General features: G+C 45.1%; 1 protein-coding gene across 3 annotated transcripts in view; it reads right to left on the bottom strand.

Annotated features, from left to right (window-relative positions):
- Positions 1 to 12,486: 12,486 nt before the first annotated feature.
- LOC144756320 (uncharacterized) overlaps positions 12,487 to 24,300 on the bottom strand; it is a 47,149-nt gene continuing 35,335 nt past the window's right edge. For 2 of the 3 annotated variants that reach the window (XM_078646018.1, XM_078646020.1), the window contains exons 6-7: positions 15,026 to 15,227; positions 12,487 to 13,348 (exon numbers count right to left, since the gene is read on the bottom strand). In XM_078646018.1, coding sequence (XP_078502144.1) covers positions 13,215 to 13,348; positions 15,026 to 15,227 — 336 coding nt within the window. In that variant the 3' untranslated portion in view covers positions 12,487 to 13,214. The remainder of the gene's footprint in view (positions 13,349 to 15,025; positions 15,228 to 24,300) is intronic. The other variant, XM_078646019.1, reaches the window with a different exon arrangement.

Below are 24,300 nucleotides of genomic sequence, written 5' to 3'. Positions count from 1 at the left end.
GACGCATTTGTGTCCTAGAAGTGACGCAGTGAAATCACATAATTTCACTGTGTCCCTTCTACAACCCTTACTTGCATCAAAACGCCCACCCTGCATACATTATACCTGGCGCAGGGGTTTACAAAGTGACGCATCTACCTAGATGCGTCACTTTGTAAATATGGTGCAACAAGGCGCATTTTTTTTTACACCGCTGGTGCGTCACAAAAAGTGACACACCGGCGGTGCAAAAGTGACGCAAGAGCTCATAAATAAACCTGCCTGTCTTTAACTACTAGGTCTCTCAGGGCTAACTTATTTAGAACCCATGGAGAATGCGTCTTTGTATATGGAGTCACTGGGTCTAAAAAGACATACGACGCAGAACCCCAGAGACAGCGGATCGATGCAACTTTCATCAGGTAGTCTTCGCAACAGGCCATTAAAGAAGTACTGTTGACAGTGGAACTACGTACTACCCTTCAGGATATCCTTCCTCCTGATTTTACATAGAAAGGGCTGAAGAAGCACTGTTTTTAAACCAACATACGTCCTAGACTATCGTAAGAAACAGGGACCGCAAGGCAATCACTCAAGACATGTGTGGCCTAGAAACAGATCAATAATAAGGGTTTTTTCCAAATTGAAGTGGATCACGCATCTAAAGTGGGATAATATAATAAGTCGTATAAGTTTAAACAGGCTAGACAACTGGCAGCAACATACTACCCATATCTCGACTAGAAACCATCGTTCGGATCACAAACAGAGTACTCATTATAAGAAGTGATCCTCATCAAGAATCCAGGGGCAATTACATATACCCCCTGATTGTGACAGCTTACCATTGGTCTTGATAAAGGTGGTAACTATAAGGAGAACCCACCGAAACGCGTCGACGCACAGAGTGGTATAATTCAAGTCTCCAACACCAGAGTTGATATGCTGATGTCATAGCAATACAATATTGGTGTTATCACTACGGAGCCAGAATATACAAACTGTATTCAACAATTGCATGTTGTACCTGTTCTGTCTTTTCTTCTCAATTGTGCAGGTCGCAATTGTGTGTATTGTTTTAACCGTGTTTTAAGACTAGGGATCTAGATTAGTGAAATTTACTCCTGTGTTTTTAAGTTATTCAAAATAAATGAATTTTTAACTACCTATATGTTTCTATTGTATGTACTTATGACATTGTGAGGCTTGGTATCGTAACCTTCACTTAGCATTGTCTCAAGGGAAACTTCTCTTCTTTTGGTCTAAAAAGAGCCAGATAGATGTAGGATCAGAACGCATCTTTGGGAGTATGTCAGTCACAGCATTTTGCAGCCTTAGCGACCAGGATGTGAGAAAAAGCCAATGCACGTGCATAATCTGTGAGAGGTAAAATAGAGCGTATAATCATGGTCACCGTGGTGTTCTCTCAACATATCTTGCAGGTTCATGTCCTCTATACCCTGGGGAAGGGGGTGCATTGGGGTATAATTCATGGTTGGGGGGCCTATCTAGTGCTGGGTTCAGGATGCAAGTAAAATCCCCTCCTATTATGATCTGGCCTTGGTCTGTGTGTCTCAATTTTGGTAGGAAGTCTGCTTAAAATCGGCGTTTCCCCTCATTCAGGGCACAGACTGAATACATGAACAACAGCAGACTCCCCTTTCTGCCCGAACTCCCTCCCACCGCCAGTCCCTGTCAGCATGCCTAGACGCCAATTTGAACGGCAGTCCCTTCCTTATAAGTATAGCCGTGCCCTTTGTTCTTGTGGTGCTCGATGCATGGAACAGGGTTGGGAACCAATAAGACCATAACCAGGGTACATCTTTAGTCACTAGATGGTTTTCTTGTAGGAGGTCCATGTCTATGTGATTGTGGCCATGGCAAGCTGGTGGGTCCTCTGCAGAGATACCCAACTCCCTAAAGGAGAGTCAGCAGGCGCAATGTATGTGGACTGAGAGGTTTTAGCGTGTGTAAAGGAACTCCAGCTGGAATGATGGGAGGCCAAGTGGCATAGTTGTTTAATTGAGTCAGTGATATGGTAGGACGTGACAAAACAAAGGAAAATAGAAGAGTAGCTATGAGAAAACAGTGAACATAAATATTCAGAAACAGAATCTAGTCACTAATGTGGATCCGTTGTGAGAGGTGGGTGCAAGTTTCACAAAGGGCAGGCTGCGGATGGCAGATACCTTAACCCCGCCAGGTGTAGAGAATCCAATTTCAAATTGCAGTAGGAAAAGGCAGGACTCACAAGTAGTCAGGGAAGAGGTTCCATGGAGCATTAGCCTGAACATAGAAATATGCCAGACATGGAGGTGTTTGATGTGGGTTGGAGTTAGTTAATCTTCATTGGGGATGGCTGCTTGGTCCTCTTAGTCTCGTCGCTGCCATTTGTGTTTTTTGCGTGCCTAGTTGTAATTGGGTTGTTGCCTAGGTGCACTACGTCCCTCCCCGTCTCCCTGCCCAAGATCGTTAGAGCCTCTTCCACTTCCCGTACTGCAGCAGGTTTGCCTTTATAGAAGGAGAACCCCCATCTATATGGAACCATTTCACGTTGGATGTGTAGTTACTTGGGCGAATCTCCTTAAGTGCACTAAGGTGGTTGGTGACGCGTCCTGAAAAACGGTGATGGTAGCCTCCCGTAAGGTTATTGGTTCTTGTTTGCGGGCTGCAGAGAGGATAGATTCTTTGTCTTTGAAGTAATGAACTCTGGTGTGGACATCCAGTATCAAGTTGTTGTGCTGTTGATATACTGAAAGATCATTGTGCTTGGTGTCCAGTTGGATGGGTTGAGGTGAAGGCTATAGGAAAGTGCCCCTTTTTGCATGGTGTACTGCCCACGTTTTGCCGGATATCTGATGCACTTTGACTGGGTGTGCATTCGGTCCCTGCCAATCAGATAACCAGTGCCTGTGTTCTTTCCCAAAACTGCACCTTTGTTTCCACAATTGGTACAACTGTAGCTCACATTGAAGTCACTTGTAAAAATCACCAGTGGTACCAAGGGCCTTGTGACCAGAGAGAGTGTCTAAGGGCTGCAGCATGTATTGTGGCAAACTCAGAGACCCCTCGCCAAACACATACACACTGCCATTGCAGACGGTGTTATGGTGTACTTAAAACTTAAGAGTTGTCATGGCACACATCCCTGTGTGCCATGCACACCAACCAATGCCTGTGGTATAAGTAGGCCAACCCTCTAGCAGGTCTCCCATCCCTAAGACAGGGTGCTCCGTACCTCAGGTGAGGGAACAGCTGCAAAAGCAATGTGCCCTTACAGTGTCTGTGCCATTCCCAGACATTGTAAGTGCAGTGAAGCCATATTGAGTACATGGGCTGGGGGTCTGTCATTACAAACTCCACAACTCCATGATGGCTTTACTGATTGCTGAGGAGTTTGGTATCAAACTTCTCAGCATATTAAACCCATACTGATGCCAGTGTTGGATTTATTATAAAATGCACTCAGAGTGCATCTTAGAGATGCCCCCTTAAAAACTATCAACTCCGTCATGTTCAGCTGACTGGTCTGCACCAGCCTGCAACACAGACATGTTTCTAACCCCCTCAGGTGGGAGCCCTTGTGCTCTCATGGGTCAAAGACAAAGGTTGCTTGGAGTGGAGGTGCTTCACACCTACCCCTAAGCGGGAACAGCATTCAGGGCGGTGAGCCTTAAAGGCTTCTTGGCCGTTGATATGCTAGCCAGGGCCTATTCCACTAGTGGAGATGTCCACCCCCTTGACTAAGCCCCACTGTTTGGCGGCAAGGTCGGAGATACAATTAGTTCTCAGGAGAGGTGTGTCCCCTCTCTGCCAGGACCGAGGCGACCAACTCCTTAGAAAAATCCTCCATCTTGAATGGAAGGATTCGACCCAATCAGGTTAGGGGGATGCCCCCTTCTATTGTAAGGGTGTAGTCCTCCTAAAGGCGAGTAGCCCATTGGCTACCATCTGCCCTGTACCTGTGATGTCCCTAAATTCTGTATTTATGGGCACCCCTAAACCTTGAGCCTCAGATTCAACAGACCAAAGAAGAAAAAGGAAGAAGACCGCTGCCGGACCTGGAACTGAACTGCTATAGAAGGAACTCAGCAAGTACCCCACCACACGTAACCAATTCAACAACTGGACCTGCTGTCCTTCCAGAACGCCTGCAAGGCCTCTAAGAAAACCTGGAGACTTCTTAGCCTTCACTAGACTAGGGACTCTAGTCCACAGCATCTGCCGGCACAGGAACTGCAGCAGTTGAGGACCGACACTCATGTCGATGCGAATCACTGCTGCAAAAGAACCCCAAGACCGCAGTGGAGGATAAACACTGGTGTGGACACGACTGCCGTGCCAGAAGAAAGCACTGCAGCTCTATGGCTTCCACAACCTAGAGGGATCCTCTCGGCCCACCAGCCCAAGCTGTTCACAGCTCGGTTCCCAAGAGCTCATACCCTTCTGCAAGTGGCCCGGTCGGCCTCCTCCTGCACAACCGCAGGGTCTCTGTGATGGCCTGACAACGGCGCAACAACTCCATCCCCTGCTCATCTTCATTCCCACAACCGCTGGGTTGGCGCTGCGTATATTTGAACTGCAGTAACTTGCTGACGATAAATGCGATGGTAACAGTGTTGGGAGAATTGTAATAAACTCCATTGCTCTCCTCTGACCTCAAGGGTAAATATCATAGCCAATAGCGACTGCCGCAGCATAGCTACTGCATCCCACACCTCTTCAGGTGCCCATAGTCTCCGTTGACTAACATTGGGTTCAGTGTTGGTCTAAACCTTGAAGATTGGAAGAGTAAGTTGTGTCCTTACCTGTTAATGCATAGAACTGTTTTCCTCCCATAGGATTGCATTGCATTCCATCTACTGCATACAACTGTCGATCTTTTTCAAATACTAAGTGTTATCGTTTCTGATTGACAATCCAAAAGTATTTCTCAGGCTGAAAAGCATTGCCACTGCCTTGCAAAACTATTCAGACTGCATTTTGAAAAGTATTACTACTTTGAAAACTTACTTATCTGCAACTGAGGACTTCTTGGTTCTAGAAATAAAATAACCAAATAATACCTTTTCGCCCACACTAAAAGAGTTGCTGCTATGTGTTTCGGGACTTTGCGTAAGCTCAGATCCATTTTTAAATTCTTTGATGCTCCTACTAGACAGCTCATTGTACAAGCTATGATTCTGTCTAAGTTGGACTACGCCAGTTCTCTTTTGCTTGGAGCTAATCAGGCTGAACTCTCTAGACTCCAACGCGTTCAGAACGCTGCCGCCAGGGTTCTGGTAGGCTTACCAAGATTCTGCTCAGCCAAAAAAATTATTCACAAGCTCCACTGGCTTCCTGTTGCTCAGAGAATCAAGTTTAAGTCTCTCTGCCTTTCGTTCAAAATCCTGAAACACTCTTCCCCTCAGATTCTGGAGCATCTTATTTCTTCATATGTTCCATCACGGTCTTTGAGGTCCTCCGGACTTCACCTGGCTATAGTACCGCGTTTCAAGAGGTCTAGGATTGGCGGCCGCTCCTTCAGAGTGCTTGCTGCCAAGTTATGGAACTCCCTTCCTGTTCATATCCGTACGATTGACGGACTTCTGGCGTTCAGGAAGGCTGTTAAAACTTTCCTTTTTCCCTCAGATTTTTAGTGTTGTTGTGTTCTGGTTCCTGTTATTTGCTTTTGTCCGGTTTTCTGTTCTGCTAGCGCCAGGACGCCCCTTTGCTGGGGCATCTGTGCGCTCTATAAATCCAGCTAACATAACATAAAAAACAATTAGTCTGGATTCAGTCTTTGAGTGTATGCAATCATTTCTTGCCTGAGTGTGTAAAAATAAATGCTTAATACATTTGTTGGAACAAGTCTCAGGAACACAACTCTCCCAGGCCCAATTCAGTAATTCGGGCTTCTCTGAGACAGACTGCCAGCTTGTCTTTCAAGAAACCTGGGGAACCCTGAGAGTCCTACAGTGTGGCGTACTTACTTTAGCATGGTAGATTTGTTTTGCGTAGTATCTGTGCCCACAATAGCGCTGCTGCTTGCAGCACTTTTAATTTGATTTTTTTCAAGAATTTCTGGTATCCAAACTTAAACATAAATTTGGGCCCACCAAATGCTGTTTTATAAAAGTCCGAACATGACCCGTTCAATTGTCAGAGCGCTGTACATATAGCAGTCAAGTCGTACATAACAGGAAAAGAGAAAAACAAATGACAACAAGAGAAGGAATAATTATGAAATTACATTTATACAGTATATCATGGAGTATAACATTTCCAAGAACCACAAGAGTCCACCAATGCTAGCCAAGCTAAAGAAGGATCAGGGCACTAGAAAATGAATTTTCGCATCAAGAGCGTTTTAGCTTCTTTGAAGGAGGTAGTCGAGGGGTTTGTCCTGATTTCCGTTGCTAAAGAGTTTAAAATTCTAGGGTCAATGCCAGAGAAGGAGCGGTTGTAGTTTTTTTTTTACTTTTGGGGTTTCAGCAGTAGGGAGTCAGTCCTTCTTAAGGAGTGACTCCCCCGGAAAGCACAAGTTTTTTGGCCAAGTAGACCTGGTATTGCGGTGGAGGGCCTTATGTGTCATATGCATGCAATCTTGAATTGGATTCTAGCTTCATACGAGAGCCATTTTTGATTTTTTAGGTCTGAAGTAATGTGGTTGATTCTCTTGGAACCGGTTAGGAGTCTGGCAGATGAGTTCAGTGTGGCCTTTAATGGGGCCAACTTTACTTTGGGTAGGCCGGCAAGAGTGGCACTCCCAAAACAACTCAGGAGATGACTAGAGATTGTACTGCTAGCTAAAAACCCAATGAAGGCAAGAAGGGTTGGCTTTTTCTTAGAATGCTAATTTGGTGATTGGCTCCACTGATGATTGCACTAATGATCTTGCATATTAAGATGTTTGTCCAAAGTAATGCCAAGCAATTGAGTAGAGTAAATAATGTGAGGGGAGCATTTGAGAGCTGTGTGTCGTTTGAGCCAATCTTCGATGGGGGACGAGAGATTTTGAGAGGCGATCAAACGGAATTCAGTTTTGAAGGTGTTAATCTTGAGGTGGTTGTGGGTCAGCCATTGTTGGGTTGACAACAAGGTGCAATCAATCGATTTGATATCTTCAGGTGGGGAGATTTTCAAATACAATTGGGTATCATCAGCATACATGTGGTAATGAATGTGAGATCTTTAAAATGTCCGCAAGAGGTTTCATGTACAGGTTGAATAGCATGGGTGAGAGTGTTGACTCTTAAGGTACTGCATTTGTTACCGAAGTACGGTCTGATAGGGATGGGTTAATTTCGATTCCCTGAGTTCTATTGTGAAAAAATGAAGCAAACCAACTTAAAACAGGACATGATAACCCCATCCTATTTTTGAGGAGATCAATAGAGCGGTCATATTTCACCGTATCAAACGCCAAGGAGAAACCAAGAAGTATACGCAGACAGGTTAATTCTGATCAAGCAGTCTTAAGGCATCATCAACGATATGTGTCAGAGACATTTCAGTGCTATGACCAGTTCTGAAACCAGACTGGTACTGATCTAGAAGTTGGAATTGTTCAATTTGGATGCAGGTTTACACATTCCTCCAAAGGTTTTGCTAGAGTCGGGATGTTGGAGATTGGGTGAAAATTGTTGGGGGTCAGACTAGTCCGCATTAGGTTTTTGTAAAATAGGGGTGACCTGTCCGATCTCCTATCTTTAGGCTATCAGGGACCATGCCATGAAAGAGAGAAGCTTTGATAATCTTAGTCCACTAAGGGAGTAAGGAAGACCTAAGCTCTTTGACAAACTTTGCAGGCAGTTGATGGAAAAAACGGTTAGAGGGTTTTATATTTGTCATTATTGGGTGCAGTTTTTGTCAGGGATTTTGAAGGAGGAGCAAATAGCCTTATTTGTTTGTGGTTATACAGCACGAGGAGAACTGTCCAGGAGCTGCACCATGCAGATTGAAATCTGCTGAAGGGGTTATGCTAATACGAAGCCCATGTGGCGTTGTTCTTGATGTGTTAATCTGGATATTCGCAGCAATAGCTCTCCTCCATTGTGTTCTTCTATTAGTGGAGAAGGTTAAACTGTAATGACCGCTCCTTTATTAGCGCAATAATAGGTGTCAGAAATTAGTGTTTCAGAGGTCCGTTTAAAAAGATTATGTTTGAAGCGCTTGGCCACACTCTTTGATAGATTGGGGGGGCGAAGTGGGGTGGAACTAGATCATCTTACATGCAATACAGCTCACCAGTGCCATCATACTATACTTAAGTTAGTAGGTTCCAAGTTAGCAGCAAATCCCTGAGATTTAATAAGTAGAAACTTCTGCGGATAATCTACTTACTGGTCTCAGAAAAGTGTTGTAGAACACGCTAGAGTGCCGACAGTAGGGGTGGAGTGTTTATAGTGAAAATAAGATGCAAAAGACTCCTTGTACTCAGGGTGAGTCAATGTACAGAGATATCAACACAGAGCCTTTGCAATACCACTGATCAGTCAAAGAAATAAAGTAGAGGAAAACAGATCACAGAAAACAATAGCAATAAAGCTACCAGGGCAGTCCAGGTGAAAATCTTGAAACCAGGTGAGATAGCAAAGACACGGTCAGACACAGAAGCATTTGATGACCAAGTTTAGGTGAGACATAAAATGTTAAAATGGTCTAAAATGAGATTATGGAGTTTGATAGAATGCGTAGTAAGAGAGCGAATGCTGAGTAAGTCTAGCTTATGATATCCTAATGGTTTTGAGGATTAGTATCAATGGAGTAAGAACAATGGGTCCCACAGAGGAGGTCTATCATGGAGGGATCTCTTACCTTTAGGCTGAAAGCGTAGACTGGTGCATGTATTTGGCAGATGAATGGGAGGCTAGGTTGAAAAACAGGTAGAGTGGCAAACTGGATAACCAAGTATTCCGGTCTAGTATTTGACTCTCTCTGGGTAGTGAGACAGCAGCCCAAGGCATACTTGAGACGGGGAGGTGAGTTAGACATTCAGGGGCAGATTTACAAGTCCCATGCGCCACTTGTGCGTCACTTTTAACATGAGAAAAGTGACACAAAAGTGGCGCAAGGGGCTTGTAAATCTGCCCCTCAGAATTTAGTTTACACCGGAGTACCAGTAGTTAAGATCAACATCTTGTCAGTGCTTTACTTTATAAAAGAATATGAATTTATTACACAAATAAAACTTTGATATTCTCTTCCTCAAGCTATACGTCTTATGGAGGATCTTTTTGTGTTTCGTAAATATTTACAAAATTGGCTGTATCCTCTGTAAGGAGCATTTATCTGCAGAGCTTACTTGCTTGTTCCAGTGCCAGGGTGTCTCCTCGGGGATGCTGTGTGTACTTTATAAATAAACATTATTAAGAAAAGATGGAGTGAAACCAACAGTTTCTATGACCTGTGTCAGGGATCTGAACACAAACAGTATTATAGCACCTAGACGCTAAGAAGTATAAACACAGTAAACATTGCAATAGCAGGTACCTGCTTTGGTCTCATGCGCTCTATCCGCAGGATCCTCCCAATACTTCCGCCCCTATCCAGGAAACTCCTGGTCCAAGGTCTGATCCTTGTGCGGCTGGACTACAGCAACATGGTATATCTGGGAGCTCCAGAAGCTACCATGGCTAAACTCCAGCGCACGCAGAACGCAGCCGCCCGGTTACTTATGAACCTCCCTTCCAGAGTATCAGCCAAACCAGCAATTAAGGCCCTCCACTGGCTTCCAATACGTCAAAGGGTCGAATTCAAGGGCCTGTGCACTGCACACAAACTGTTTAATGGTCTTGGCCCTGCTATTCTGAGAGACCTGGTTACCCCTTACATGACCCCCAGGTCCCTTCGCTCGGATAATGAGCGTCTGGCCAACGTCCCCAGATACAGGAAGACTCGTACCGGCGGCCGACGCTTTTCTGTTAAAGCATCTTCCGGGTGGAATTCACTTCCCCGCCCCCTGCGGCTGGAACCCAGTCATCTGATTTTCAGGAAAAAACTGAAAACGCTGCTATTCCCAAAATAAAGTCCCCTCCTTTTCTCCTCTGGTCTCCACAAATGTTATAGCGCGGGGATGCCTCCGGGTCACCAGGCGCTCTACAAATCGCTAAAATAAATAAATAAATGAATAAATATACAGACCATGTTGCACAGGGTTACTATTCAGAGCTAGATCAATGGTACCAATAGTCCTATTACAGTGATGAGACCTCAGCTGTTGATATGAAGTCAACGGTTTCTCATCTGCCAACTGCCCCTTCACCCAAAGAAGCAGAAGTGACCATCCTTCCTTAGAAAAGACACTGCTCTGGTGGTGTCAGGAGTCTTAGTACAGATACTAGGAGTCCCACTAGTCCATCAACCACTGGGCTAGCTGTAAGAGGGTAGGATCTGGCCAGGGTGCTAGAACACCCAGACACCCTAAGAAGACACAAAATTGGCCATGGACTGTACCAAAGAGTCCACTGGTATCAGATTAACCTTTTTAATAGCAGGGTACCCACAGGGGCAGTGCTGTACTGTACTAGCACAGGATAAGCAAGGACATGTCCAGAGACTGTACAAGTCCTCTGACGGGGTTCAGGGATTGAAATGGGAAGTTCAACAGGGCACTCTTCCCCAGCTACAGATGGTAACTGGAAGCATCCACAAGCTGCTACAACACAGGGGAGGTGCTTATGGGCAAGGCAGGATTACCTGCAATGACAGCAAAGAGCTTCATATGTCCCCTTTGTTGATGTGCAGCAAGTTTCCTCATATTAAGCAACAAAGCTGGAGTCTTTGTTGATGTGAAACAAGTTTCCTTATATTAAGCAACAAAGCTGGAGTCTCCTTGTGCTTCAAAGGGGTTGGCATGCAGCAGTCATCACAGGTAGCTCGTTCCTTGCTAAGATGCCGCAAAGTCTTTAGCCTGGTGAGTATGAAGCACAACTTATTTCCATCAGGCTGGCAATTCCCTTCAAGGGACACCATCCCAAGTCCAGACCTTGTTCCCAGGCCTGGCAAGAGGAATAGAAATCCAACGCATTGATTCCACTCCTTAATCTCTGCAAAACTCCACAGCCTTGGCATATGCCAGGCCGAAAAACAAGTAAAGTGTTGAACTAACCACTAGCCGAGGAGGCCATTCTTTTAATTCCCTGATGGACCGGTTGATCTAGTCAGAGGGACTGCTACCTTTCAATCCTGGGTGGCCCTCACATTTTTGGGCCTCTCTCCTGCATGTTCACTGCTTGATAAGTGCATGAGCAGAGCCTGCTGCCATCCTCCCTGGTCTCTTGGTACCGATTTGGGCTATCCCGAGAGAGTAATGTTAACTCCAGACCTTAATGTCCTGACCATCACCAAGCATAAAGGGAGGGGATTATTCCAGCAAACGAGTCTTAGCTAAACACAGATAAGAGCTGGTGCAGTCCTCAACCACCAAGCTTTTACAAGGAATAGCGAAGTGCACAGTGGAGCTGGAATGTCCAGACGAATCAATAGCAGATCAGCTGACAAACTCAATGGCTCACCATCCTCACTCAGTGAGCCCACTGGTTCTCAAAATGCACTTCCCAGGCACAATAGACGCAAAATGAACTGAGGAAAAGAGACTGCACAAAAGGAGCAGATAGACAAACCTTCCTGAGGGGTACAGGTACCACGGAGTACAGATTAATTCCGCCACTACGGTCAGTCTACCACAACCTGGGTAGAGGAGATAGTAGCCAATCCCAGGTGTCAATCAATGTAAACAGAGACCCTCAGTGGACACAAATGACTGCCGCATTCAAGGAGATAGAAATCAAGACCCAAAGGAAGAAAGGGTAAGTAGGTTTGGTATGTCATCTGCCTGAGATAGAAAACAAAATAAGATAGCTGCTGAGCAGGTTTTCTAAAAAAAAGTTGGCCCCTCCACAGGTGTAGGCACACCTGCCATCTTGTAAATGGGTTGGATTACAAGATGGCCAATGTGTATGTGTTGTCAAGCACAGTATCCATCTTGGAATGGGTTTTGATTAGCTTTAAGAAGAAAAGTATACAGAGAACGCAGTCATGCATGCATAGGAGTCCACAAGCACATGGCCATTTGTTATGGATGACTCGGATCCATTTAAAGATGGCCTTGTTCATACAGTGAGTGGCGGTTAACAGTGTGAGAGGGCTAGGGATTCGAGTGGCAGAGTTAATTTCAGATCATGCTTAAACAGAAAGAGAAACAGTGGAGGGGAGAGGAGAAGAGAAGAAAGGGAAAAGAGAGAAAATAATTTGTCAACCAGTTCAATGCATGACATCAGCCGTGGAAGGATACAACTCATCCAATCAAAGCACTGGGAGACTGAAATGCTCCTGGGCAGAACAAACAATAATAGAGAGGAAAGCCATCAAATCAAGAGCAGAGTTAGGCAACTAAGCCATTAAACTAAGCAAAGTACTGATCCAAAACCTATTCCAAGTATCTATAACGTATTGACTACAGTAGCTTTGCAAGAGACAGTAAAAGCTGCCAGTAACCAGACCTACATATGAAACAACGGTCAGTGCAAGAAGAAAGTAGCTCACCCTTTATTACAATAAACAAATCACATCAAGGAAATGACTGAGGGCCGATCCCAGACTCAGATAATGACAGAGGGAATTTCAGACAACAGACAGTTTTGCCGTTTCACAAGACTGGGTGATGCTGCTACTTTTGACAAATAAACACAACAGAACATTGAAACAAAGACCCATCGTAGGAAAATTACACACCAGAACAATAAACAAGAAGTACAATTATTTACAGCAGTTTCAAATCTCTCCGTCCTAATTTGTCCTCTCAAATTATTTGCAATAATATATTTTTGCCTTTGATACACAGTTTGCTATGCATATATTTTTAATAGAAAAAAAAATATAGTCCTTGTATTTCCAAGGCAGCATGTGACGTGTGAGAGTTTTTTGCAGCACAAAACCAAGTTATGCCTTCTTTATTCTCTTTGACTGACACACATATATATATTCCTTTGTGGTCGTTCTCTCCCATTTTATGAATGGTTGGAGATGTTGGGAAACTGATTAATACTGGCTACTTTGGTGACTCCTTGGATGAAAATATCACCCCACATTGGTCTGGTACGGTGTCATCCATTGTGTCCGAGAAAGATACCAACAGCAGACACATATACCATGGTGGGGCAGAGGTCCTCAGTGCCTCTGATGACTGTTCCACCTTCTCCATGAGGAAATTCATCCCTTCTCCCCAGACAGAACTGCCACAAAGCATTCAGTCAGGACACTAGCAAGCGGCTCTTGGAATGCAGGAGCCGAGAAGGTGCCCGCAAGCAGCCCAGCTTATTCCGGAGGGAGTTCTTGATGACAGCAGAGCTGGTAGGCTGGTACTGCTCCTGGCTGATGACATAGGCTGAAAACAGGGGTTCGAGAAGAAATCACACCATATTAGAGACTTGTAAATACAGGGCATACCTCACAATAGACATCTGAAAGTGGCCCACAAACGCACTTAACCTCTTACCAACTTTTTGAAATGCTAGAACCAAGACTCAGTTTTGCTGCTCCAAGCCAAGTTTTGTCTGCACCTTTGTAAGTGCTTCAAAGAATACTGCTATGCATAGTCATGGTGTCTCTGGTAACTCCTCTTATCCTCACACACCTAGGGTAGCACATTCTGTGTATTGCTGGTATCCTCTGAGGTGCGGGAGGCATGGCTTTCTGCCATTCCTCTTATAAACGTGTCTGGATAAATAAAACATCTATGGTGAGTGGCATGAGGAGATGTACTATCTTCTCACTTGGGCTCCAGGGACTCTGAAGAGCCTACCAGCCTGCATTCTACAGGCTCCTCCAAGGCCAGGGCCGACTAACAATGGTAGGTAAATGTATGCATCTTTGTGCGAGTAGCTACCTCTACGGTATAGCTCGCTCAAGCATGCGCCAGATTGTATATATATTTTAAAGCCTGTTGCTGAGTGATTGTTGTGCAGATGATTTTATTATAGGAAAACAGGAAAAGGAATCCAGCAACAGAGACATGGGTAGTAAGATATAAGGGCGAGAGAGAGAAGTTGGGAAGTGTTGGGGGGGGAAGAGGGGCAGATTGGGGCAAATTACACCAACAGAACAGCCTGAAAAATTCTGAATAAAGTCATGGCAAGATCATCAAAACTGGACTACCTAGGTGAAGGACGTACAGAGCCACTTTTGGGCATTGCTAGGGGACGCAACAGGATCTTCACTGAGTTGGGAGACAGAGATGAGGGAAGAACAGTGGGAAATCATCCAACTCGTAGGAACATCATCGGAACCATGTCCAGAATGTATTTTGAGGATTCTTCCAGAGCAGAAGAATAAGAACAACAGTGAAGGGGCACAAACAAGTAAGCCAGAAGCTCTTAGGTTCCTGGTGCACAAAAAAGATGGCCCGCAATAGTGCAGCTAATGCCGGTAGCACTGTAGCCCTATTTCTATCCTTCCCATGAAATCCTGCCCATTCAAACTCTGTGAAGTCAACCTATAATCGAGTGATGTTACACCTTAGCTGCCACAACAATGCCCCTTTCTCTTTCTTTCTCCCTGCGATTGGCAACGGTCCCCATTTTATGTTTTATCATTGTGCGAGCTAAAAAAAAAAAAATCTTTCACTCCTCCAATGTGGGTATAGGGTCAAGTCAACCAACATCTATTTTCCCTCCCTCTGGACTAATATAGCACGAGGACAAAGGAAAACAGAGGCAACACTATTTCACCAATTTTGTCACTGGCATTAGAGAAGGTGGGCATCCAAAACCTCAATTCAGCCAATGCATTTCTCTGCTTTAGCTCGCGATGCCAGCGTACGGCATTGGACTCTGCATATTTCAAGGGTCTGCCTTTCTGTAAGGCAGAAAAATATAGCGTAAGCCATTTGTCATGATCACTACCTCTCAGTCTATGTGCTGCTAGAACTCTAAATATTTCCATAAAGCAGCTGTTGGCAAAGACAGCTAAGCAGAAAAGGTTTTAGGCTAAAAATAGGAGACACTCAAAATTAGACATCACCCTTTGCCTCCATGCTTCCTACTCCTCCCCTTCCTCCTCATACCTACGATGGTGCCCACCACCCGCGGGTTCAGGCACTGCAGACCATTCTCTCCAGAGAGGTTGCTCTTGGCTTGCACATCACGGGTGAAGAAGACGTCGAGCAGCAGCCGAGCAAGAGCAGTCTGGCTGCGGGCGCTGGAGCGGGCCAGGGTGAGCTGACCCTCGTACAGGTACAGACCAGTGCCAAGGACCAGCTCAATCATCTAAGCAGGGAAAAAGAGACGGGTCAGCTGGTGCGGCAACAGGTTATCAAGAAAACAGCACGAATGACAAAGAAAGCTAAACCCTCACAGCGTTTGGGGGGGCATTTAATGCACTGACAAACAACTTATGAACACATCAAAGTGAGTATATGAAGATCAGGAATAAGAAAATGACTTGCAATGTCAACATAAAAAAAACGCCTTTGAGCAAATAAAACATGTGCTTCAGGGTGGCAGAAACAAACCCTTATCCCCTCCTTACTCATTCTGTCTCTTGGCAGAAGCACTCAGAGATACCACTTCATACAGAACTGTGAGCAGTAAAGCAAGCTTTCCTCAGGCACACAACAGCTAAGCTACTAGTAAAGTTTGTTGTTCATCAAGATTGTAAATTGTGGAATTCAGTGCCACAATAGGGTAGTCATGAGAAGAATGCTGCATATTTCCAATGCTCTGAGGTATAAGATTCCTTAACATGCTGAAGCTGCTGAAGTCTTGGAAGAAGTGTTTTATCACTAATGAAAGTTCACTGAATTGATAAGTACCTTAGATTCCTCACCTTTAGAACAATCCCATATGCCAGACTGGACCAGAATTCCCTAAAGTAAGTGCTTCCCCATGCAGCAGTAGTCCGCAGTGACCCGGTGCCGCCCAGAGTCAGAACAGACACACATACGTGCATTCATGTTATTTCCTTTCTTTCTGTACCCTTAGATGTGGATCCAAAGCTCAGTTTTCAGATTTATGTTAAACCGTGCCAAGACTGCAGGAAGCAGATGTCATCATTGATCCGCTACACTGGCTTTGATCCCGCTCCAGCAGAGCCCACAACGGGTCAAGTTCATACTCCAATCCGTAGCAGGCATAGGCCACTGCCAGACATGTGTCCAACTACGAAAGCACCAAGGTGCAGCTGTGGAATACGATCACTGTGCACAGGGCAACAGAGGTCCTTGATGGTCTACTGTAGAAAGAAAATTTAACCAGCTGACTGAAATTTTACAACCTGGGCCTGCCTTCTCAGAAACGTTGTTGGCCATTAATGAGGCATTCCAGATAACTTTGATGGCTTCTGACAGTGCCGTCCTTCAGTTTATCAACCTGTGGCTGGGTGTCGCAACCTTTGTAACCCAACTTTAGAAACTCTAATGGTGCAAGCAGCAACTTGTAAAGTCAACCAAATGCATTTCCTTCTGCCCTGCCAAATAGTGAATTGAAGCATTACGTTTTCTAGTTCACCAGCCTTACCCTAGGTTCCTTGAATACGTTCTGTCTTTAGGGCTGCTACACACATACACTATGGGAAATGACTCCGGAGATATTGCCAGCTGTCCCTGAGGTATTAATCTGTTCACGATCAACAAGATGCAGCAACATACTTGCTACGGGCTGACAACAGACTGTGTTCCACGCTGTAGGAATCAGCATTGTAATCTGGCAACATGCTTGAATGCATGCAACCTGATTTTCTGGGGATACCCAAGCATCCTCAATGAATTTGTCCTTTGATGTGTCCATGCTTTTTGGGGAGTATACCTGTAGGAAGCTGGCTCTATATATACACTACAGAGCCCAGTGGATCCCCCAGAAGCTTTTCAGAGGTTAAAGTAAATAATACCTTACTGTCTTTTGAGGTTGTGTGGTTGAGCAGTTTGGCTTATCACAGGGCTGTGTTAAGCATTTATTGTACACACTCATGCACAACATGACTACACACACACTCAAAGACTGAATCCAAGACCAATTGATTTGTATAAAAATATGACTTTTGTTACTTTTATTTTAGAATCAAGAGACACTCAGTTGCAGGTAACTACCAGCTTAAAGTAGCAATACTTTTCAGGTACAATGGAAAGGTGTTTGCAAAAGTAGTAGGAATACCTTACAGTAATACTGAAAATACTTTATGGTGTCAATCAACACTAGCAGGGACTTGGCAATGTACAAGATAGACACTTGGTACAATGTTTAAGAAATGCAGTGCAATCCTATGGGAGGAAAACAGTTGAGCACATTTACAGGTAAGTATTTGACTTACACATCCAGTCTTCGGGGTTTAGAACAACTCTGGGCAAGGTTCAGATAAAGATAGGTACTGCACCACCAGCGGCACTGGGGCAGCCGGGTGCAGAGGTCACTGGGCCCAATGTTAGGCAACGGAGACTGGGGGGTAACCACAGAGGTGCTGGTTGCAAGTAAGTACCTGCAGTTTCAGGGCACAGGCAATGGGGGTTTAGATAAGCACCGGGTGGACCACAAGCACCAAAACTACACCACCAGCAGCACAGGGGCAGCCGGGTGCACACACAGTGTTGGGCGCCCAATGCAATCCTATGGAGATTCTTCTTTTTTGGAAACAAGCTGCAGGGGTGCCTTTAGACATCGGATTTCCTCTTACTAGGCCGGTCGCGGTTGGAAAGACCCTCCAGATTCACACTGCAGGCGTCGTTGTGGAGGTCAGCCAATGCTGGATTCGAGGTCAGGATCACTAGAGGACCTTCACTGGACCGGTGGGCCACTCAGACTCAGGCCATAGGAGTCGGTGCAGAGTGGGCAGGACTCACGGTTCCAGATGGCACAGGAGTCCTTGGAGTTGATTTTTTTGGGACAGGGCCGTCGTCCATTGGAGTCTTTCGAAGGCAGCAGAGCTCCTATGGTTTACAGAGGTTGCGGTCTGCAAGACAGCTCGCCTTTCATTGCAGGCTCTGCGAAGCTAGAGACAGGCCAGTAAGGCTGGGGCCAATGTAGCCCTTAGAGACACTCTCTGGTCACAATGCCCTTGATACAACGGGTACCTTTTACAAGGGACTTATGTGAGCCAGCTGTGTGCCAATTGTGGAAACAATGGTACAGTTTAGGGAAAAGAACAAGGGTACTGGGGCCTGGTTCGCAGGGACCCAGTTCACACTCAGTCAAAGTTGCATCAGACACCAGGCAAAAAGTGTGGGGTACTGCAACAGAACACTATTTTCCTACAATGCCACTTCGGCGAAAGACCAATTTAAGACTGAAGCTTTACGCCCCCTCCTTGCCACTACTCCAGCCAGGCCAGAGTTTCACCAGCAATATAGAAAGTTTAGATACTACTCACGGGACCTGGCATATCAACAGCAACAGTCCTTCCAGCCAGTTCAGCAAAAAACGCAAACTTTTTGCTGCTCTAGAGGATGTTGCGGTAGACAAAGCTTGGACAACAACCTACTTTCTCCTCCTCACCTGCTACATCAATAGCAAAGACCACTCTTATTCTCCTTTGCATTATCACATGCAATCAGAGGGAATGAAGATCTGAAATTAGTGATTTCTAGATAGGGAGGAAAAATTTAATCAGAGTGCTACAGATTGTTTAAAGGGGTTACATCTTGTCTTTAGTTTAATCTTCTTCTTGTATCCCATCCGTCTCTGCTCAAGTTTCAACAGATTATGGACCCACCCATCTGAAGGAAGTCAATTCACTTTTAGTCAAGAAGGGCAGCAGAGTTGGAGTGAGAAATCAGACTCTTTCTACTTCCTGGTGCCCATGAAGGTAGTGCAATGGACTCTTCAGCTAGAGTGTGAGCAACATCGGGGCTGCTTGTTGGCCAGCATCTATGTCTCAAAGGAGACAGTGCAGTACCTTCAGTGGTGGCAGGCATTTGCCAACCGGTCTTGCAACAGACTGCACTTCCTGCTTCACCATTCAGTCACAACAGTGACAAATGCTTCTTCTCTGGGTTTGGTGACGTGAGAGTTATAAAGATCGGGGAGGTCTGTGGACTACAGTGGAATGACACTTCACTCAACCTTTTGAAGCTTTGTGCCAATCAACTGTTCTTGAAGGCTTTTCTACAGTCCATCAAGGGATGCCTGGTACAGGTCTTGATAGATAACAAGCAACAATACTATGTGGTAGTGAAACAAAGAGTACAGTGGGTTCTTGGATCCTTTGCCAGGAGGCTCTGCACACCTGGAAGGTGAAAACAAAGCATTTCCATGGTGGGTTTTTTTATTTTATTTTATTTTGCAGAGTTTTATATAGCGCGAACTAGAACCGAACCGAATCAGTTATCAGAGCGCTTTACATAGCACCAGTTACGTTACATGAGGACACTTTCATTTTTTTTATTTTTTTTTTAGGCACGGGAGATTAAGTGATTTGCCCAGAATCACAGGGGGTTTTTGGCGTCGTTACCGAGACTCGAACCCAGTTCCCCAGGTCCGAGGTCGAGCGCCTTAGCCGTTAGGCCAACCCCTCTCAGTGTGGCGTTGCCAAATGCCAAGAGAGACAAGCTAAGCAGAAAGCAACTGATGGATTGGGAACGGCAACTTCACATGGTGTGGCTCAGGACATTTGCCCACCAGTAGAGTGTACCCTGGATGGATCTTTTCGCCACTGCAGAAATGCACAGTGTGGAGACTACTGCAATCTAGAGTATAAACTTGGCGGCTCCCTAGAATTTCCTCTGCTGCTGTTGAGAAAAATCAGGACAGACCAAATTCTAGTCATCTTAGCAGCACTGGACTGTGCCAGGAGAATTTGGTACATCAGCCTGCTGAGCTTAGGCGTTTGTTCTCCATTTTCTGTCCACCTCTTCAGGAGGATGTCCAGTCTCTCCAGTAGGACTGAGCCTACCCCAAATTGCCACAATCTGCCTCTCTATGCATGAAGACTGGGCGCTGACATCTGATCAGTTTTGAGTTCCTGTCGGATTTTTGCAGTCATGAGTTTCTTGACCAAATAAATGTATTCGATAACCTGTACCCTGTTGAGGTAAAAAAAAACGATCATAACTACATAAATACATAACTTGCTACATTAGGAGCGTAGTCAACAAGAATGTGCCCTGCTGATCAAGTGAGTCCAGCAGCCTCTTTGAGAGCAACAACCAAACCAGTATACATAAAGGGAATCAGGACACAAGTCCCCTGCGCAGAACACTAGGTTTGAGCAAAACATTGAAATGATGATCATGATAGCATACTGCGATCACATTAGGGAGTGTAACCTTTAGTGTATCACAGAATCATAGAACTCTGACTCACAAACTTCAAGAACATGATACCACCATGATCTCACAGTTAATTTTGAAAAAGCGCACAGTAGGAATTTGGGGCCTGGAAGATACTAGTTACAAGCTGAATCATTAGTTTTAACCGGATTTATCAACTAGAACTTTTGTGGACCTTTGGAATCCCTTTGGTTGATAAAACAGCTGTGCATCTTCATTATATTACACTTAATGGGAACTTTTATATTGGGGGGGTTGAGAGGGAGGAGACTTCTCAGTATAAATTTGTTTGGCTTGGGTAAATTTCACTTTCAACAATTAATAACAGGTTATACAATAGAACTGACTTCAGTATTGTGAAATGAAAGATAAGATCAGTAACAAAGAAGATGCTTTCAATTGCCTAGTCAGATGGTGATCACGTTATGCTGACTCGCCATTTTGGGAGGGAAATGGCAAAACAGCCCCCAAACCAACACCCTCATGCGCCTTTGGAACAACACCTATTGATTTATCACAGCACTTACAAGAACAAGACTCAGTATTTGCCAAAACAAATGATGGCCTAGTTCCAAGTATTGTTGAAAGCAGGTCTAGACAGACCTCAAACCCTCCCAACTAATAAACAATTACACACTGTGAGAAATGTAAGTGATTTACACTTTAACAATAAGTTAATAATTGCAACACTAACTATGAAATTCACCCTTTAGCCAGATGTTCACAGTATCCGTGATTATTTCAACATTAAATGTGTAGGGCAAAAAAAAAAGATAGAAAAAAAAATTCTAATGTTGAAAGAGAGTAGAGAATAAGCACTTGCAAGATTCATTTGTTAATTTAATTGCTTTGTATAGTGCTAGCTTGTATGCAGAAGCTGCTCTGCAGAACTAGCGCGATTACAGAGACTGGTTTACCATATGAAATCTTGCTTGATGTGTTAGGAGCTGCTGAGGGACCTGCAGAAAGAGTAAGAAATTAGTTACTTACTTGTAATTCCAGTTGTCCAGCGTTGGAATCGTTCATATATTCACATTCCTGATACATTTTCTGAAAAAGCTAGGAATCTCTTTCCCAGGTTGACAACGGGGAATGATTTTAGCATATAAATAGATGATCCAATGCTGGAGAACTAGATCACTGGAGGTTTGAGCATTAGAGAAGTATAGACTACATTTCTCGAGGTAGGTCCTCCTCATAAGGTACGAGGAGTGAAGGTTCCAGTGCATTTATTAAGAAAAAACAAACAAAAGGCTCATATTAAAGATTTCTTTTGAAGGATGTCAAACTGGTCTGGTTCCTTGGTACTGTAGGTAGACAGTTCCACAAATCAGCACACATGACTCAAGTTGGTTTCCTTCACTGGACTTAAAGACTTAATCAAATGTGTGCGATTATGAATGCTCTGCTTGATTTCGGGGTTTGATCAAGTATGTAATGCAGTGTCAGCTTCTGAAGGTAGTTTGGATCCAGTGCCTTGTGAGATTTAAAAGACTGAACAAAGAAATCAAACACATGTATTCTTTATGCTACTAAATTCTTGGACTGCCGGCAGATGTGTGGCAACTGCTTTACAGCCATAAATTTTGGGTTTAATGGGGGGGAATTAGAAAATGTACGAACGACCCGAGATGTATCAAAGGGATGGGGATGCAGTAAAGTGATTCTGTGGGTTCCGGTCAGTCGAGCTAGGTTTGTGGGAGATCAATGATGGTAAATGTGACGCTGAGGTATGCTCTTATGTTGAAAACAATGACAAGGATGTTTAAAATGTTTATTTTTTTTTAAAAGAAACATATTAAGCCAGATACAGTCGTCCAACAAATACTGAGAGAATTTCTTCCAACGCAAACCCCTCCTTTCCAATCATCAATTTTTGATATCTTTCTAGATCACATCTGTAAAATCCCCAGCATTAACTGGACAAACAACACCAAAACTTCCTTTGGACGTGTTGCTTGTGACTTAGTTGCATACCCTTGGAGCAGTAACAATTCAGGATGTGGAGTTATAAGAGTGGGTTCATTGCATAGCCATGGTAGCAGTAGTTGCCAATGTTAAAGTAGGAAAGTGTTGTAAGATGAATTATTCATTTGCAATGTTATCATAAATACTTGCATAAGTTCTTAATCCCAGCCACACAACCCTCTAGTTCTCAGAATTTTGAAGCAGTTTTCTAGAAAATCCGATAATGGAGGGGGGACAGGTGATGATGGGACACTGTATACATAAGATCAACAAAGCTTTCCTCCTAATAATAATAACAAGCATTTACAATGCAATGGTTTTGCCTTTGTTAAAGTTAGAGCTATTGGCATTGCTCTTGACATTATTTTTATTTATGTTTTTTTAAACATAAATAAATGGCATTGTCATTTACAATGCCAATAGCTTAATCTCTCGCAAATGTGAGACCTATTGTACCCTATGGACGAGCTCAGCAGACAGCAATTACTACCACACACACACACCCAGAGCCACACACACACACCCAGAGACACACATACACACACCCAGAGCCAGCCACACACACCCACCCAGAGCCACACACACCCACCCACCCAGAGCCACACACACCCACCCACCCAGAGCCACACACACACACCCAGAGCCACACCCACACACACCCAGAGCCACACCCACACACACCCAGAGCCACACACACACACCCAGAGCCACACACACCCACCCAGAGCCACACATACACACACCCAGAGCCAGCCACACACACCCACCCAGAGCCACACACACCCACCCAGAGCCACACACACACACAGCCACACCCACACACCCAGAGCCACACACACCCACCCAGAGCCACACACACCCACCCAGAGCCACACACACCCACCCAGAGCCACACACACTCACCCAGAGGCACACACACCCACCCAGAGCCACACACACTCACCCAGAGCCACACACACCTGTCTGGCTACGGCCAAAGGAGATATGCAATCTGACTCATCAATCAGTTCTATGACCCCACAATTTATCAACTACTCAAGTTCCTTGGAAACGTCCTCCCTCACCATAAAATGAATACTCCGTACTTTGTGAACTATGAGCTTTGCATCAGTTACCAAGATAATCTTGTGCTTGAATCCTTTAAAATGTCCTAGCTTACAACGGAAAACATTTAGAAACTTTGTAGTCAACTCATTACTCATTTGTATCCCTTCATCAATCACCAGGACTTGTTCCTGGCTGGTTGGATCAAGCATGATGTGTAAATTACATTGGTCAAACGAACCGAGCGCAGGTGATCCATGCTTAGCAACATAAAATTTGCCTCTAGCCTGTCTAGTCCTAAAATCTAAAGGTTAACCACCTAAACCCTATGATGTCAATCCTGCCCCAGCTATATACTTCTGGGTTCATGCCTGACTTCAATAGTTTTTCACCCACTTTCTTTACAAAATAGTCCCTCCCAAGTTCCTTATTGATGTTTGGACAATAATACAGCACGACTCGCCCACTGAGATGGCAGCGGGAGATGCACGCCAAGCTGGGTTGCTATAGATCTGCGCACAGGCGCTACAACCCAGAAGCCGGCCACAGAGGCACGAAAACCGAGGCACAAGCAGGGAACAGCAGAAACAGCTGCCCCACTCACCGGCTTCTCCTGCTGTTGCGGTTCCGGCAGGATGCGGGGCCCTCCTCAGCGCATGGAGGTCCCGTGGCTGGACAGGCGGACGGCTCCTTTCTCCTGGGCGGCGGGGTTCTACTCCTCACAACGGAGCCCCGCCTACACCATCCGCTGCCTCTCTTCTTCCGGGTGAGTGCACCGGGGCGCAGAGTAGGCTCCTGCCTGCCCCGGTGCCCAATGCAGCCGCGATTTTTCCGGGGGAGGCGGGGTAGGCTCCAGCCCTCCTACTTCCGGTTCCGGGTGTCCCGGAGGCCCGCCCCCGGCCTGCCTGACTTCCTGGTCGGGCGACGGGCGGCGGCAGGGACGATTTCATGGGCAATGAATTTTTGGCTTTTGGCTGACGTAGCCTGACGTAGCCAAAAGCCAAAAATTCTCGGAACCGCCCCCGAATCTGGTCCGGCCATGACGGACGCCTCTCTGTTCCAATGGCTAGCCT

Source organism: Lissotriton helveticus, chromosome 5_1 (genome assembly GCF_964261635.1).
Source record: "Lissotriton helveticus chromosome 5_1, aLisHel1.1, whole genome shotgun sequence".
In the NCBI taxonomy this organism is placed as follows: domain Eukaryota; kingdom Metazoa; phylum Chordata; class Amphibia; order Caudata; family Salamandridae; genus Lissotriton; species Lissotriton helveticus.
Note: the sequence above shows the minus strand (reverse complement) of the source record. Positions and strands in the feature narration are given on the sequence as shown.